The sequence below is a fragment of the Triplophysa dalaica genome, chromosome 6 (assembly GCF_015846415.1).
Source record: "Triplophysa dalaica isolate WHDGS20190420 chromosome 6, ASM1584641v1, whole genome shotgun sequence".
NCBI classification, from domain to species: Eukaryota; Metazoa; Chordata; class Actinopteri; order Cypriniformes; family Nemacheilidae; genus Triplophysa; species Triplophysa dalaica.
The window spans coordinates 2,063,665-2,082,463 of record NC_079547.1 but is presented as its reverse complement, the minus strand read 5'-3'; the positions used below and the strand labels follow the sequence as shown (position 1 = coordinate 2,082,463).

The following is an 18,799-nucleotide window of genomic DNA, read 5'->3' as shown; positions in this document are numbered from 1 at the left end:
ATAAAAAAATAAGCAACGTAGCTAACAAAGTCTTATTAATATTCACTGACCACACATTCGTACACACTCGGGAATAACTTTTATTGTCATACCAAAATGAATGGCTTCCATTCTCTTTTTGAAAACTTCAAACATCAACATTGTGAAATATAAAACATTGTTGTAATATCACAGTAAACAAAAGGTTATCACGAGGATAGTGAATTAAAAACTATAGTGGCTTTGGATAAAAGCGTCTGCCACGTGCATACATGTAAATGTAAATAACACATTATTTTATTTCCAAAAGCATAACTTAGAACTTGAAATGAAAAAAAGGTTAAAACCTCACATATACAAATGACATCACAAAATAAACATAAATCTCAGTTTAATACACAATAAAGCATCATTATGTAATACTTTTGGCTTTAGTTATGTGGCATGTATTGTAATGTTGACACATTGTTGTCACTGAAACCTCAACCAAACTGTCAGTGCAAGTTAATCCAGCCGTTTTCATTCCTTTCCCTCTTTACTCTGCTGTTTTTGCCCCTTCGTTGGACTTCTTAAGGATGGACATCAGTGCCAGAGGCATGAAGTAAGGTTTGTCTGATGTGCCATCATTACGTTCAAGATCCTCCACTGTTAGAATGACATTCACATTGAGACAACAAACAACACATCTGTAGTGCAAGTGGTCATCTTAATATACTGAGCCATTTTCCGACATGTGCAAGAGAAGGAATGAGATCCACAAAGAAGAGAGTAAAATTTATTAAAGCACTGTATAAGATCACATCAACAACATGCAAAGACTCAGAAAAGTGAAGGACAGAGGTAGAAAAGAGGCAACAGAGGCGCAAACATCAGCGACAAATATCAGGCATTAAAAATTCTTGTCGATGCAATAACCAGTCACAGCAGACCAAAATATAACAGCGATACGAGTTTTCTTTCCAAATTTGATTGTTTTTTGTAGTTTTTTCACAAATGATCACACGTTTTTCAGTTAGGTTTGCACAAATTCGTACAAAATGGCATCGTTTGGTCTTGGCTGGCATCACTGTAAACACTGGGCATTTTGTTTCGTGGTTGCTGTAAACATAGCGATACTGCGAAATCTTTTTGCATTCATCAATATGATTAAGACATCGATTAGTAACAATATTTAGGCACGAGCCGAGCACCTACACTTTAACACGTCCTTACGTTAAAACGTTCCACATAAAACACAAATACACGTTCTACAAGTGCAATGTAGGCATATCTAAATGGGGTTTAGGTCCACGTTACCGAATCGCTTCCACACTTGAGTACAAACCTGATTCTGCTTATTTATTGTCATGCCATCCATTACGACGAGTTACGATTTATTAAAAGTTTGAGTAAACAATACGACTCGAATGAGGGGAGTTTCTTTCCCAAACACGCTTCCAAAGTCAGTAGCACACTTCATAGACATCTATTCCTGAGGGGTGAGCAGAGTCTCACTCTCCTGAGGTCCGTTTTCTTGAGGCTTCGCTTCTTCTGCGTCTTCTTGTTGGTTCTCTGCCTGCGGTGGTTCTGCTTGCGGTTGGGCGGCCTGTTCCTCCTTGTCATCGGTGTCCACCTCCTGCGGTCCGTTTTGATGCGCCGTGACCTGCGGGGGGTCGGGCTCATGCGTCGTAACTTCTTCGGGTTTCTCCTCTTCTGCGGGGGGTTCCTGCGGTTCTTGGTTTTCCAGAGGGGGTTCTTCAGCGCGGGTCTCCTGATTTAGCGGCGTCTCCTCCTCGTGCTCCTGTTTGAGGATGTCCTGCTGTTTGAGCCGAACCTCTCCGTTCTCCTGCAGCGGCACCTCCTCTTCAGCCTGCACCAGGACGACGGGCGTCTCGGCGTGGTCCGCCTCTTCTGCGCTCGGTTCGATGGATAAGATCTTATGCAGCTCAGGGGACATGAAAAACGGCTTGTCGGAGGAGCCGTCGTTTCTTTCCAGGTCTTCGCCTTGGGTTACGATTGTGCGTGATGGGCAGATTTTAATTGTTAGTGTTTTTGAGAGCACGTAGCAGAAGGCAGCGCAAGGACACATGATTGGATGGAATCATGTGGAAACGAGAGAAAGAGAGAGAAAGGAGGAAAATGGTTAGCAAGCCAAAAGCCCCTTTAAGCATTGTGAAATTGAGATCGCAACAGATATCAACTATGAGGTTCCCATTTATTTCTTTATAGAGAAACTGATGTTCAGCGATACGGCATGAAAACGACACTACTCATAATAAGAGTCTAACATAAATGTCATTATCTCATTCCAAGATTTTCTTTTTTAATTTAAACGATCAATAATATAGACATTTATATGTGAGCTGGTTGATTTTATGTTTTTTTATATTTATAGCAGAAATGAATGGGAATACCTGTGACCAAGACTTCTTAAAAAGAGGCTGATAACTGTTGCGCTCTATTGCGTTAGAAGAAATGTTAAAAATCTTTCAAGACAGAAACAAGCCAGATTAACACTGAAAATACATTTAGTTGTTGACAACAGTCAACAGATCTGTGATGAACATCTGTGACAAATACCAAAAACTTTTGAAAAACATTCTCATTCATTAAAAACAACTCTTAAGCACTTTTACATACATTATGAATTAAAATAAATACTATTAAAAATAGATTTATAAATAAAATGTATACCTTGTATTTTAAAACCATATATTGCCTTTATTTTATCGATTATTATTGTTATTATTTATGTCCATTGTAATGTATGTAAAGCTGCTTTGCGACAAGGAAAATGACAAAAATAAATAAATTTGAATTGCAATCCAAAACTTAGTAGGGCTGCACGATATATAAAATAATTAGCTAAATAATGCGATATACAATATGCGATACAGTTATGTTATAAATTTGTGAATCAATCTGAACTATATTTAAGTGTATTTTAAAACTGGAAATTCTATAAGCAACATCCATATTTCCGATTATTGATCATCTTACAGACATCAGAATACAAGCATGCATGACATCTGGAAGTATCAAAATCATTCATGCATTGCACACACATCAGCTTGTTTGTGCCACCATCCTAGTCACATCATGTGTAATAAATGAATCTTTCACACTTACAGAAACAGAGGAAGAGTGTGTCCACACACATCGCGTAAACACTGAAGAAGCCGTGAGCGATCAGATACGCGCCAAACACCACAGTCTGCAAATGATAAAAACATTATTTTAACACAATCCGCCCATGAAAAACTGCCATTGTCTGACCAATCCAGTTTCCTCACCAATATAGGGACCCAGTAATAGTTAAGAGATGGAGTGGCGTCCTCCACAAACTTAATCTTCCCCGTAAAAAAGAAGAAGGAACAAATCCCTGCAAAAAAAAGAAAGACACAACAGGCGTCACACTCATTCATTGTTCATTACAATGAACATTACATACTTATGTTCATTAAATAAGATGGATTCATGTGACATCCGTCAGTGACCAAATCACTCACCCACAATTCCAACAATCAGAAGTTTCCCCAAAAATAGGAGAAAGTCGGTCACCTTGTCCAGAACCGCGACACTGATAGAGAAAATGGTTTAGATATGAAATACTAAGATAAATTTACAAAACACAAAAGCGACTAAATGGTTAAGATTCAGCCAACATACCGCACTATGTTCCTCATCAGAAGGAAGAACGCATCTCTGGCAGACGTGCAGAAATTTTTTCCATATATTGCCACCTGAGAAGATAAGACACATGATGAAGGTTGAAGTTTAAGCAGTTTATAAGTAATTCTTAAAAAGTCAATGAAGAATTTCTGTACCATGATATAAGCATTTCTGTTCAGGAACTTGATGAACTTCTCCAGACACCAGAAACAGCACTTTAAACAGCTGAGCAGGAATTTGGCACACTTGTTTTGTGCACCTGGGGATAGTAAATCACACAATAAACCCTCAAAGCATAAATCACAATATAATACATGTGTAACTGCATCTTCTGTAGTTCATACTTCATGTTTTCCTCACAATGTATTATTTTGACCATCCAATAGCATATAAATTTAGTCAGGATAGTCTGAAGGGGGATACATTTTGCTCTGCTCTTAATCTCATAATATTATAACAGATCCCAATTGTGTTTAAATTCAGTAACTCTTTCCAAAGTGAACTTTCCGTCAGCCTCTACAAATATGACTCATGTGCTATATGCCAAACGTCTTCTGAAGCCATGCAATCTCTTTTGTGCTCCGAAGAAAAGAAAATGATATGGTTTTTAATCCACACACGACGAGTAAGAGTGAGCGACACAAACACTGTGAGAAAAGTGAAGGGTCTGAAAAAGTTTCTGGAGGAACATGTGAAACATGAAGACGAAGAAAAAGCTCGACACAGGAGCAGTCAAACCTTTCAGCTTCTGATCCATATATTCCAATATCACCCTGATGATCTGAACGATAGAAAGAATGAGTGAACCAAACGCCAGAGAACCGGTGTGGTACCTGAAAGACAAGACCATGCATACATTCAATCTATAACAAGAATCAATCAGTCATAAATATGAACCTTTCCCAAAGTATGAATCATGAATCATTAAAAAAATCATAAAAAAGAAGTGTACATATATTTTTAGAATGATTCTATTAGAGATTATTAATAATAATAAAGAACAAATCAATCATAAAACAAATGACTTTTTTAATAAATTTATTCAAAAAAGTATTTATCAAAATATTTAAACCAAGAATAAATCTATGAAAGAATAAATCTATTAAAATAATGACTGTATAGTAAAAATGTATCTTAAAAAATACGTAATACATTTACATAATAAATCTTTAACAAATCTGTGCATTTAAGATGCATGCAGACTTGTTTATTTAATCTACTCGTTGACTGAGTGCTAAATTGTTAGTGTTTTCTTCTGTTGGGTACCGTGTTACTGAAGTCACATTTAGTTGCTGTCATCCGCTCGTTACGGCTAGACATTATTGTATTGCGCTTAAAAGCATGGAGCTAGTTGATCGCTGTTTGATCTGTGGCCCATTCAAGTCGTTCAAGCTTTGTTTTGCTATTCGAGAAGATGCGTTCAGATGTATTTTGTTTGTGCTAATCTAAGCGGTCATTCTCTCAGGTTCCCCGCCAAACTGGAAGAGGAGGAGGCACAGGTTTGCTTACCAACAATAATTGGAAATATTCCACACTATCTTCTCTATGCAACAACTATTCATTTGAAAACCACGCTGTTAATATCACTTCTCCAACTCAGCTCAGTGTTGTTGTAGTTTACCACCCCCCCAGGTACTCTTCACAACTTCATTGAAGTGTTAGATGCTCTCATCATTCCCCAAGGACGGTGGCCCTCTTGTAGTCTTTGAGGACTTCAACATACACCTGCAGAAACCCTATGCTTCTGGCTTCCACACCCCCACCGCCTCGTTCGACCTCATGCGCCTCGCCACAGCCAGTACTCAAAGATAAGCAAACCAGCTTGATCTAATCTACACCTTTAACTGCCCCACAGATAACATTAAAGTGAAGTGAAAGTGACGTATTTGTCAGATATGGTGACCCATACCCGATATGTGACCTCTGCATTGAACGCATCTAGTGAGTAGTGAACAACCGCACAGCAAGTTGTGAACACACATAATAATTTGCCCCCTCCTCCCCCCCCCCATTCATATTTGACTGCGGAGGACTTCGCTGTATTTTTCATTGAGAAACTATTTTTCAACCATGTGTCTTCCTACCTATCCCAGAATAAACTACTACATGATAAGCAGTCTGGTTTCAAAACAAACCACTCCACTGAGACTGTACTTCCACAGATGCACTGCAGCTAGCCAAGGCGTAATCTAAATCCTCGGTCCTGATTCTGCTAGACCTATCTGCAGCGTTTGACACTGTCAATCAGCAGATACTGCTAGCAACCATCTTATCTCTACCAGATAACTCCTCTCCGCTAGTTCAAATCCTACCTCTCTGGCAGATCCTTCAGGGTATCATGGAGGGGCTGGGTGTCCACTGCTCACCACATGATCACTGGGGTCCCTCAGGGATCGGTGCTTGGACCGCTGCTTTTTTTCCATCTACACGACATCCTTGGGACCCATCATACGGACACACGGCTTCTCATATCACTGTTATGCTGACGACACCCAGATCTACACCTTGTTTCACCCATACGATACCATTGTAGCAGCTCACATTACAGCCTGTCTAGAAGACATCACACATGGATGAAAGAGCATCACCTTCAGCTGAACCCAGCCAAGACAGAACTACTCGCGTTTCCGGCACACCCCACGGTGCAACACGATCTCACCATCAAACTTGGCAATACCACGATCACTCCTTCCAAAACAGCCAGGAACCTCAGTGTCATACTTGATTAACATCTGTCCTTCTATGATCACATTGCAAAGACAACGCGGTCATGGCGATATGCCTTTTTCAACATTGGAAAGGTTAGACCCTATCTCAGTGAGCATGCGGCACAACTCCTTGTCCAGGCCCTGCAATGCTCTCCTTGCTGGTCTTGCAAAGGCTTTCAAACCTCTCCAGCGGGTTCAGAATGCAGCAGCGCAACGTCTTCCAACACCCCAAAAGGGCTCATGTGACACCCCTTTTCAGCTCTCTCCACTGGCTACCAATTGAAGCCCGTATCAGATTGAATCCACTAATGCTTGCCTAGAGAACTATCACTGGATCTGCAGCGGCATACTTTCACACCCTCCTAAACTCCTACACCCCGTGCGTTCAGCCAACCAGCGGCGTTTTGTGTTGCCTTCTCAAAAGGGCAGTAAATCGCTTTTCCGCTCATTCTCCTGTACAACTCCTTCCTGTTGGAACATTCCTCCTAACTCTGTCCGGTCAACCACATCTCTCACAACATTCAAAAAACTAGTAGCTGTGTATTAGCAGCACCTATTATATTATTGCTCCTGTATTAGATATTGCTTATTGCTCCCTGAACTCTCTGTAAGTCGCTTTGGATAAAAGCATCTGATAAATGACTAAATGTAATTGAATCTATTGAAAGATTCAATCATTTATGAGAATAAATCTATCAAAAAAACAAATCTCTCATAAGAATGACTCTATTATGAAAATGAATCTGATAAAACAATGACTCTATTATAAAAAGTAATCGATTCAAAGAATGAATATATAATAAGACTTAATCAATCATAAAATTAATCAAATATAAAACAAATCTCTTATAAAAATGATTCTGTTTTAAGGAATCAATTTATTAAAATAATTATCTGCTATAAAAATAAATCTTACAAAATGAAACAATAAGAAAAATGTATCAAAAATATAAAAATATTCAATCTATTTTAAAAATGAATCTATAATGAATGTATTATAAGAATAAATTCTCTAAATGCACACCTGAGGGCGCGTCCCAGAGAGTTGAACACAGGGTATGCTGGGATATCCTCTGGTTTTTTAAAAGCCCAGTAATAGGAGGCAAACGTCCCTGCCAGCGTGACCTGTCCCAGCGCTGTCACAAAGTTGGCACACCAGAAGAAGAGGAATAAATTGTAGAACTGAAACACGATCAGATACTTGTGGTATAGCGTCTCTCCTCCATAAAAAGCGAACAGACACTCGGCCTCTGGACATTCATCCGTGACGTTTGAGCTGTTAAAAGTCTGTGGCGAGAACAAAGTGTATTTTTTAGCAAACAGGACAAACAGGACGCTGACTCATATTTGGATCAGACAATACATAGGTAACGGATGGCAAAATGAAGCACTAACCTCAGGGTTGCAGGTGTCTCTGGAATATTGACACTCTGTGGTATTGTAAACCTTGTACACTGGCTCATTGGAAGTTGACAAGAATCTAAATAACAGTTAAGGAGATCACATTTATGTAGAAAAATGTACATAAACTGTATATATGAAGAGTTTGGTTCCAAAATGAGATAACTCTGTTTAACATAAAAATGTTTTTATTGAGTTAGTTAGCTGTATTGTTTTTAGTTATTATGCCTCAAATCAAAACAACCAACTGAATTTTGAATGATATTAATTGGAATGCACAATAAAAAAATCATTAAAAAAAAACGGATTTATCTAATTTTGGACCCAAACTCTTATATATCAATAAACTAATATCACAAGTTAACAATAATTCACAATAAGTGACTTAGTTTTCTGTAGGATACACGGCCGTGATTGCCCAGTACGCGATGACCAGAGACAGCAGGGCAAAGGTGAGCAGGGGGTAAAAGAGTGATGACATCACATGACCGATGGCTCTGGAAAACAGAAGTAGATTTGTGTGTTAACCAACCCCCCAAAAAACCTGCTGTCTGAGTCTGACACATTGCTGGTCAACGTGTGAAGTGCAGACCTGCTGGCCTCTTTAATGAGAGCAATAGCGATCAGCAGCCTCTTCCTGAGGAAGATCAGTAACAGGATGATCACCACCTCCACGACACACAAGATGATCACTGACAGAGAGAAAATAACACAATAAATGTCTCATCACTTAAGTGACAATTTGCAGAATGAATAATGCTATGATGCTATAACACATTTCTATTTCTATGCATTCTATATAGCTGTCTTGACTTGAATTTTTAACTAGGGGTGCACCTTAAAAAAATTGTTTAAAAAACTTTAATCTTTATTAAACAACTAAAAATGAAATAAAAAATGCATATTGTGCACAAATGCATTGAACACATACTGTGCAAGAACGGTTAAATATACTTTAATCAGAAGATACTCACTAAACGCAAGCCAGGTCTGCTGGATCTGTAAGTAAACAGAGAAGTCTGTCTGAAGACCCAAATCTTTGATAGTGACATCAGAACCCGCCTGTCCTTTCAGACTCGCGTACTGCATGTAACAATGGAAAATACCTGCACGGAAACCAGAAAAAAATAAAAAATTAAAACTATTATTAAGAAAGTAAATCACAAAAAAACTATTGACCATCAAAATAATTGGAGAAAATAAGAAAATAAATGTCTTAAAGAAGAAAGATTTATGAAATCTCGTACCGTATCCAATCACAATAACCACCAAGATGATCATAACCCAAACCATGACTCCAGCTAAACACCGCAGCAGCAGGATGAAGATCAGACTGACCAACATGGCGATCAACAATCCACTGACAAAGGAACATACATGTGCTTCATAATAATCTGATTCATCATTAAAGCAAGCAAATGATAGGAAGACATTCACTGTACTTACAGAAGTATCCAGTGCCAGGATTGAGTATAATCCTCAAATATCCTCATGGCCACCGCCCGCGCCTCCACCACTACATTAGATTTCCTGTAAAAATGCAACAAAATTAATAATAATAAGTATTATGAATAGGCAGATTCAAAAGATGGCGTTTCAACTACTATACAACTAAACTTGAATTCAACTTTTTCCATTTACATGCATGAGCATGACTTTACTGTATGCAGATACAACGCAGGACTATTTCTGGGCATTTGGTATCCGATAGGTTTTTGAGCTAAAAACAGTGAATCCACCTCCCTAAAATCTCATAAACAGACGCATAAAATGACTTACTTCGAAGCTTCGAGAAGATCCGTTGCATTTACATTTTCTCCTTCATTATCCGTAAATGTGGTTTTATTGCCAATCACGACCACGCCGCCCTTCAGCGTCTCCAAAGCAGGCAAACACCTCCGCGTGACTGAAATACAGGTGTACAGAAATTGACTTAGAGGATAAACAACTACGGTCAAATCAGAGTTGTTTGACTAAAACAAAAGATGAAATCACTTACAAGCCTTGCTAGGTGTGAGCATTGAAGGACACAAGCGGTCCTTCAGGATTTGAGGAGCATTCTGAAAAAACAAGTTTAGGATTATTTGTGTTGCATATGTTTCAAAGCACCTATTACACAAATTGCATTGACTATTACTGAGAATTCACTTAATTCATGACTTAAATGTACTGTTTGGATGTGAACCGAGATGTGAACGATGCAAATTCTGGCCTCGGTGCAGAAACAGCTGCTTGACATTATATAACACTTGAGTTACATAAAAGACTCAAAACGGTGATTCATTACGGATCTGTTTCGAAAGCTAGTGAGCTGTCCTGCATAGGCAACATGTCTGCGTGACACACGGATATCATTCCACCTCCACCTTTATTATCCATCATATCAGTACAACCGCTGTCTGATCAAATGGGAAAAGACAAAAATCTCTTATATGCTTTGCTTTTCATTTCAAGCGCCCATGAACAATAAAACCTGATAGTTCTAACATATATTCAAATGCTGCATCATATTAAATGTGCTTTAAATTAAAAATATCTCCATTGAGTCATTGAGTAACTCACCATGACAGTGATGTTGGCTCCCTCCTTACAGAACTGCTTGTAGTATTCCCTGTCATCTTGAGTTTTTAGGGCCTTCACTAAAGTTATGAATTTATTTGGACAGCTTTCCACACAGATCTGTCAAAACAAACATAAAAAATCGACTGTGACGTGCCGTCGTCAGATAAACGCTACGGTCACACGGTGCTTTGAAAAGACGTTCACTAGACCTGTGTAGTAGGACACTGAAAGTCCAGCAGAACCAGAGGACTGGCACACTTCATGATGTTGAAGTAGAACAACAGGGGCTTCTTCCTGAATATTCACATGTACAAAATCAGAAACACCATTTCATAACAACAACCGCAGTATTGCGTTAAAGATCTAGATCTGTGTCTGAATTCCCTCACACGTATGCTAAATAGTCCACTATATGGGAAGGAAGTGAATGAACATTTCGGACACTGATGTAATATATCCTGAGTAATGTCGCCATAAATGGCTTTATGGAGTGTTTTGTAAAAGTTCATTTTACATTATTTGTCATGTTTATGGTATTCGTTTTTAATAAAGAGGATAAACGAATGTTCGCATCATGGGAACTATGAGTGATCGGATGTACACTCAAAATCAGAATGCATTGTGGGTAAAAAGTGGTGAACAAATATAGGGAATGGAAAATTACTCATAATTTGGACAACACTACAAAATGTTGGACACTCGATTTAGTGCACTATTTAGGAGAAAGGGGGTGAATTTAGGCACAGCCATTGGAACATGCAGAAACATGCATGACTTCACTCACTCAAGAGGGGTTCCAACCTGTCCACAAAACTGACCCCTACTGTCTGTTGGGTAGATCACCTTCCGGGGGTCACCCTGAGACCACCCTACACAACATGTCAAAATGCAGCATGAAAACTATGAATGGTTTACTCGGTCACATTAACGTTCACCAACTGCACATCGTGCGGATAAAAACATACAAATATGAGCGTTTAAACTTACCCAGAATTCCAACAGCAAAGTATCCCAGCAAGGCCAAGATGAACAAGATACAACACAGAATGTCCGTGCATCCCCTGCTCACCAAAAAAGCAGATTGAGCATGAGATCACATGTTTTTGAAGTTTGTAAACAACATATGAGTCATTGATGCTCATAAATATCATTACTGTGAAAAATCTGTTGTCTCACCTGTTATATATTGGGCCTTTAAATGTGGGGTCAAATTTTCTCGGGTCGCCTGTAAAGATATTAAAGGTTTTTATTTATTGCCAGAAGATATCCATACCTCAAATGTACTATATTCCTGTTTATTTATTACTTCAGTAAGCACAGTGTGTGTGCGTTCTTGTTTCTTTCTCCTGATGGGGAAACTGAGGAATAAACATTTAAAATGATGCTATTTTGAAAAAACAAAAACGCAAAGATGATTTTGTGAGAGTAAGGGTCATACGAATGGCATCATGTCAGTATAAAAACAATAGACGTCTATGCCAAGTCCCCCAAAAAGTTCCCCTCTTATCTCAAGAATGTGTTTCTTCTTCAGGCCGTACAGATGACTGTGCAGGTGGGCATGTGTTGTGATGAGGATGCGGTGACATCATGCAAACGCTGTGGCAGATTTAACAGAGCGTGTTAGTGTAAGTAAATGCGAAACCTGATGGAGCGGTCCAACTGATCAATAAAAGTTTAACTCAGTTTAAACTGCCTAAGGTGTCATGTTGGCTAGATAAAACTGCTTCTGTTCATTTTATAACTAAATGAGTCTGTGGGAATGTGCTGTGTGTGCTGCACTTGAAGGAGTCAGTCCAATGCATTCATGTAAATGTATTATAAATGAGGGTACTTTTACACAACAATGATGAAATAAAACAGAAACATTTTTGTGTTTTAAAAAGGCATTATAAAATCTTAAGCAGCGTTGTAGTAAGCCATTGTTGTTTTGGTTGTGAAGTAGGCCTACGCACACATGCATGCACATGATGTCACCACATTGACGAATTTACATTTTCTGTTGTTTGTCGTTTCAAAAACGTCAAAAACTTCACGTTTCAGTTCTTTGCCGAAGGAGATAATATTTTTACGAAACGCTCTGTAACCCAGTTTGTCCATTTAGGCTTCTGTAGAAACAACATGGCGAATTCCATGTAAGGGGACCCGCGACGTACGCAGATAGAAAACTCTTTCTAAGGTAATAAAAACATAAGGCTTCATTATGTAAGGTCTTTATATACCTCTGACCACATGGTTATGGATATTAGATTACGTTTCTGATAATAGATCCTCCAAAAAAGGACATACTGGACCTTTAATGTAATGCACATTTTGCAAAGAGTCTGTCGTTGAAAAATTGGTTGGGTAAATGGGTCATATGATACGGCTAAAATGTATATTATCGTTTGTTCTAGATGTAATGCAATGTGTATACACGATTTAAGGTTCAAAGACGCTGTATTTTACATTTACATTTACATTTATGCATTTGACAGACATTTTTTTCCAAAGAGTATCAAAGTACATTGCATTATATACACATTCTTGTTTTTAAGTATGTGCAATCTCACGGATTGTACCCATGACCTTGGCGTTGCTAACACCATACTCTAACCACTGAGCTACAGCAAAGCTTTTCCACATTCTGTGCATGTTTGTATCTCCTCTTTTCCACGCCTCTCTGAAAGTGACATGACTGGGTGAGCATTCACTTTTACATAGAATGCAACTTTTGTTCCCACACTCAAATTTTCTTAATTAACGTGTCTAATACATGCATGGGCAACTTATAACACACCAAAGACAAAGAAAAACATGTGTTAGCGCCATATGACCCCTTAACACGTATTAAAAAGAGACACAATTCTGGTGCAAAACATTTTACAATGTTCAGTTATGAAACACCTGTATATTTGGAGTCTGGGGGGGATTAAAATATATAACAAGACCGTCTTCCTCCAGAATATTTGCATTTATATTTGAGGTATGTTGGGTGGTGTTGCAGAACAGGCCTTTTTCGCTTGAGGGTGTGGGGTATTCACATGAAAAAGTGTGAGTGTTGTCATGTTTGCAATGCCTCACACTAAACGCAGCCAAGTGTGAATTTTGGCAAAGACATGTTGTCTATTTAGGGAAGCAGGTTGGGCAGGGAAAGCGCATCCTGTGGTCTCTAAAGTAAATGCTATGAAGCTCTCCGTGCCTGGAATCCGGCATGTTCATGAGGATCACTAATACAGTGCATGAGCTGTTTTTACCCCAACGGTCAAAATTTTACCCTTTCCAGTCATTTGATTTACACAAATCAGATTAGATGAATTTGTTGAACACTGTCCACACAAATAAACAACAACTTTTCGTGGTTTTCGTGAGCATTTACGTTGATGGATTTGGCAGGTGCTTTTATTCCAAAGAGAATTACAGGTATAATTTCACAGTTGTGTTTGATTAACTTTGTCAAAAATTGCAAACAAAATCGTCTCAGGTGTCACATTGTTGAGATTTCTTCTAAAAGTCCAAGACATTTGTAAGATTTCTGGGTTCTTAGATAAATTTCTAGATAAATATCAGACACATTAATGACTTGAGGAAGGTTTAAAAACACATTCTTTTAGATTTTCTACTTTGTACTATAGAGAGAGAGAATAAACTGTTCTCCTGTTATATCTGTGTATATTGGTTGGGTTTTATCCCTGGTGACTTCCAAAAAGCATGGCCTACACTGAACTGCCCTTCAGCCCTAGTGAACATATAGACCTCGGTTTGTAGTAATGTACAGCGTGAGTGTCTGAGTCCTATTGACAGTTTATTTTATTGAGTTGGCATCCATTGAGAGCAGTCATCGTGAAGTAGACAGATGCACTTAGTCTTTCACAAACAGCTCCCTAATGACCAGAGCTTTTGAGAGCTCTCCAAACAAGCACAGTCAAAGCTAACCGTGCTAAAATCACACATACAAACTGATCTGATATCAGCTTATCATTCATCTGATATCATCAACATCACTGGTTTCAAACTTCTATTACTATTAACTATAAGTAACAGCGGTTTAGTCTCTGAACGTCATCAACGATTTTTTGTTATTTTTGTGGTTATAATTCCTAGTACACATATTTATTACCACTTCAAACTCTCAATGCTCTGAAACGCAGAAAATTCAAATATCAAACCTTGTTTTCCATCATGCGAAGCTCTTCCCATCACTGTCGATGAGTATCTTCAGAGTATTTTTAGTCTTATTGTTATCGTCAGCTACAGTAAAAGACTTATCGGTTGACTTCCGTCATGAGTGTAAAACAGGAAACCAGTCATGTCTTTCCATCTCTGTAGAGCGTTGTGAGTATTCTACCCTAGTAACACACTTCTTTAAAGAACCCATGAACTGGCTTGACTTATTCTTTCCTGTGTTGAGGAAGTTCCTTTTTTAAACGTTAAGTTGGGACGGGGCAAATTTAAGAGCCTCTCTCTTTTTAAAAGAGCCAAATACCTTTAGCATTCATTACACTCATAACATAAATCATGACTAAAGATTGATTGGTTGGTTTTTATTTATCTACAAATTTGCATAAATCTATCCCGAACTCAAACTAGGTGCTGTAAATCACTCCAGGGTTTGTGCAACACAATCGGCATTTTGAAAGTATTTCATGAGGAAGCGAATCCATATGAATTTGTACGATCTCATTCCTACTTTTCATAGAAACTGCTTTTGCCACAGTGACTGTTAGGTTCAGCGTGGACCAAAATGAAAATGCCTTCATCATTTTCTCACCTTCATGTCATTCTAAACCTGTAGGAAATTTTGAAAAACATTGATAACCGATCAACATTGAACCCCATTGACCTCCATTGTATGGACACAAACCCTCTGAGACATTTCTCAGAATATCTTCTATTGTGTTCCAATACGATTTTCAATCATATGGGGATTAATAAATGACGATTTTTTTCAGCCAACAGCTGTTTACATGGCAATCTTTAGTTCACAACTGTTGTTTATGTGCTCATGTGATCATGTTTCTGTGTCGTCACTTTGTCCTGTTTCGATATTCCAGCCTGATCTGATGCCTTGATCAAACATAAGGCCGGAGGGCAACCTACAGCTTGATTCTTATCACACACTTTGGCCCCTGTCTCAAACTGACCTTTTCCACCCGCAGAGTCACGTGATCTCCTGACACAATACGGCCCGCTGATATCCGAGATGCCTTTGTAGTTATAAAGCCTTTGCAATGATGTGAGATTGCTAGGCAACTGGAGAAAAATGTTCGTTGTCATTCATGAACCAGCCCTATGCAAAAGTCTTTACACAGATGGTTTTATAGTCCTCATTAGTGTACAGAGCGTTAAAATGAAAGACTGGATCCAGAGGAGGTGAGTTAGAGTTGTGAAAACGGAAAATCACGTTACGACTTGTCCTGAATGAACAGAAAATCTGCACTGACATGAGCAGACACAGAACTCCAAAATCCTGAGTGCAAAATCTACTTCAAGAATGCAACTGGATGTCTAGAATGTCTCTAAAACTGCATAGGGGTTAGAAAGGGGTTTACAAAAAGTATATGTCGTCCTGGCATGTCCACACTGTCCCGCAATTGGAAATAAGGCGTTGTCTTCGGGGTTTGTGAGAAAACACCAAATAGACCATTTTAAGTCTCATCTGCGTCTCAGATATACTGGAAAAGAGTCAGAAATCTGACAAATGTGACTCAGGACAACAAAAGCAGTCTCATGTGTAAATTTTTCGAAATTGAGATTTTTACATAATATGAAAGCTGAATAAATAAGATTTCTACGGATGCATGAGTTGTTAGAATATGACAATATCTGGCTGAGATACAACCGTTTAAAACTCATGAATCTGAGAGTGCAAAAAATCTAAATATTGAGAAAATGGCCTTTAACGTTGTTTTGGTGAGAAAGGCGGGACGAGAGCCGTGAGGAGGGGCCGGTGGCACAAGTGTTAGTTGGAATCACCTGTGCGCACTTCGGTCCCGCATATCCCACGGAGGAAATCGGGAGCATAAGAGGACGAGTGACGGGACTGCTGACGAGAGAGGCCAAGGCCTGGACATATGTTTTAAGTTTGTTTGTATGTTCTTGTGGACATTTTACCACCGTGTTTATTTTGATTAAACTTTATTTAAATGTTCGCCGGTTCCCGCCTCCTTCCTTCCCTACTTTGAAGGCCATCCACACACAAAAATAACGATTTGACATATTTAAGGAAGGAAAAATTACACAATATCTTCATGGAACATTATCTTTACTTAATATCTTAATGATTTTTGGCATAAAAGAAAAATCAAGCGTTTTCCCATACAATGTATTTTTGTCTTTTACTAAAAGTGTTCCCGTGCGACTTAAGACCTGTGATCCAGGGTCACAAGTGTCTCCATTAGCAAGTCATCAATGTCTAAAAAAACTGAGCTCAGATTTGTCAAGTTTGCAATCAACTGAATTTTATTGAACATCTCAATATGAACTCTCATCACATTTACCCAAATCCAGATGATTTTACTTCATGTGTTTCAACAATCGTCTTATCTGTTTCTCTTTCTTTCTACTAAGCAATTTAACGAGAAAAATTCCACACTAAGTTGATTTAGGTTTCTCCTATTTTTATTACAAACTCCATAGTTTCCTTTATGAAACCCCACAGACGTTACCATGGTAATGAAAAGTCATCCGTGGTTTACCTGTGGTTACGCCTTATTACAAACACTACACATTTAAGATCTATAGTAAAACAGAACACTCACACTTTTTAAGGATTCTTTATATGATAGAAATATGTACAGTATGTCAAGGTCTACTAAAAAAACTATACATTCCGTTTATGAGGCGCGTTCTAGTAGGCTAATGGAGTAATAAGAGCAGATCAATTTCTGTTCACACACCCATAAATCGAATCGAATCGAACACGCAAATGTAATTCGCAGTGATTACTGACCCGAAACCATGTGTTTCGACAACACGAGCTTATTGTTTTCCCTCTCGCCCCCGCCCTTTAATATTCAGTCAATCTCAGACGGGACAAATGCAACGCCCGTGTGTTTTTGGGGTCGAGTACCGGCGGATCACGTGCAATTCTGCATTGTTAGTTTTCATTAAAATCCGCGAGACCCACGCCCCACGCATTAGTCATTGTTTCCATGAGAACCGTCCCTTTAAAAAATGAAAACCTCTTACCATATTTGGACTCTTGGTTTTTCTCCTCCGGCTCCATGTCAGACGGATGCGCACTTGTGGCGGTGTCTTAGATGTCAAAAGAAACGGTATCGCTTAAGCTTGTGAGGAATTGTTCATCAGTCTCATACAGCAGAAGTGTGCGGTACATTCTAACAGTACGCGCATGATGATGTATTTCGCTTTTCCAACGGGAGAGAGAGAGCGTGGGCTGCGTCCACCAATCAAAACGCTGAATAACTGACAGACAACCGCATCAGCCAATGAAACGTCAACGATCTTCCTTGGAATTTAGCGATTAATTTAAAACTAGAAATAATCGTAAATCTTTTTTATTAAAATAAACAAAGTGTGATTTTAATATATTAACCAGCAGACAGATGGATCATATCATATTATTATTTTATTCCCACTAGAAGACGTTTTTGAATCAATTCCATAAGTTGCATTACAAAAATGAACCATGGTTAGAAATCATATTTTTTTATTTGTAGCCAAACTAACCAGAAATGTACTAATTGTCTCATCACAAAAACCTGAGTTTAACCATGCAGCCTATTTGTAGTAAACTATGGAGATATTTTCTACAAAAAACATGGTTGTTATTCCTGAGAGTGCGCGTTATAATAATTAAACCATCCTTCATTTTTCTAAGGGTTTTATGTTTATGCAAAATGTTATATAGCCTACAACATTATTGTTCCTAGTCTTGGCCTGGGTAGAAAAAAACAGTGCAGGTCAAATTCATTCAGCTCCTAGAAACACCAATTAGAGAAGTGTTAAAACTACTAAACAAATCTGATACGTAATGATGAATAATGCATTAAACAGCATTAGGTTTCATTTCTTTGTCACCCTCTGCCTGGAAACACACAAGCCAACACAGCAATTAATTAAACATTTAAAAGAAATTGGACCAGTTTTTTACTCCCTGTGTCATAGATGGTATGGACTTTCAAAAGGCTTCAGACGGTAGTGCAGGACATTCTACTCTACTCTATTCCCAACATTCATGATTTTACTAACCATAGTCTTTGGTTACCAACAAAACCATATATAATTTTCCTAGGACATTGATTCATAAGTACCAGTGTGTATACAAGTTGTATTCATTTCTTTGAACCATTATTGTAATTGCAAAGAAATTGTACATGTTCAATAATTATAGCTATGTACAATAGGTATGTAAAACACTAGTGATTAAAAGTTTAAAACAGATTAAAAAATCTATGTTTTGAAATTAAACATGCAAATGAGGTTTTCAATAATGTCAGATATTCTATTAAAATATTTACTTAAAATATCAGGGAGTACTTCAAGTAAATATTTGAAAT

General features: G+C 38.2%; 1 protein-coding gene across 3 annotated transcripts; it reads right to left on the bottom strand.

Annotated features, from left to right (window-relative positions):
• Window positions 1–60: 60 nt before the first annotated feature.
• On the bottom strand, window positions 61–17,646 carry slc44a2 (solute carrier family 44 member 2). 3 transcript variants are annotated; one of them, XM_056750404.1, is made up of 22 exons: window positions 17,469–17,646; window positions 11,478–11,526; window positions 11,289–11,362; window positions 11,086–11,170; window positions 10,511–10,595; window positions 10,302–10,418; window positions 9,739–9,799; window positions 9,519–9,645; window positions 9,186–9,269; window positions 8,987–9,099; window positions 8,714–8,845; window positions 8,332–8,431; window positions 8,144–8,236; window positions 7,734–7,818; window positions 7,363–7,625; window positions 4,369–4,463; window positions 3,786–3,889; window positions 3,628–3,701; window positions 3,468–3,538; window positions 3,252–3,340; window positions 3,088–3,172; window positions 61–624 (listed from the first exon to the last, which is right to left on the bottom strand). In XM_056750404.1, the coding sequence occupies exons 1-22, from the start codon at window positions 17,503–17,505 to the stop codon at window positions 515–517; spliced, it is 2,133 nt and encodes a 710-aa protein (XP_056606382.1). In that variant the 5' UTR covers window positions 17,506–17,646; the 3' UTR covers window positions 61–514. The 3 variants fall into 3 exon arrangements, with proteins under 3 accessions (XP_056606382.1, XP_056606379.1, XP_056606381.1); XM_056750401.1 differs by lacking the exon at window positions 61–624 and adding an exon at window positions 738–1,962; XM_056750403.1 differs by lacking the exons at window positions 61–624; window positions 17,469–17,646 and adding exons at window positions 738–1,962; window positions 14,447–14,590.
• Window positions 17,647–18,799: the final 1,153 nt, after the last annotated feature.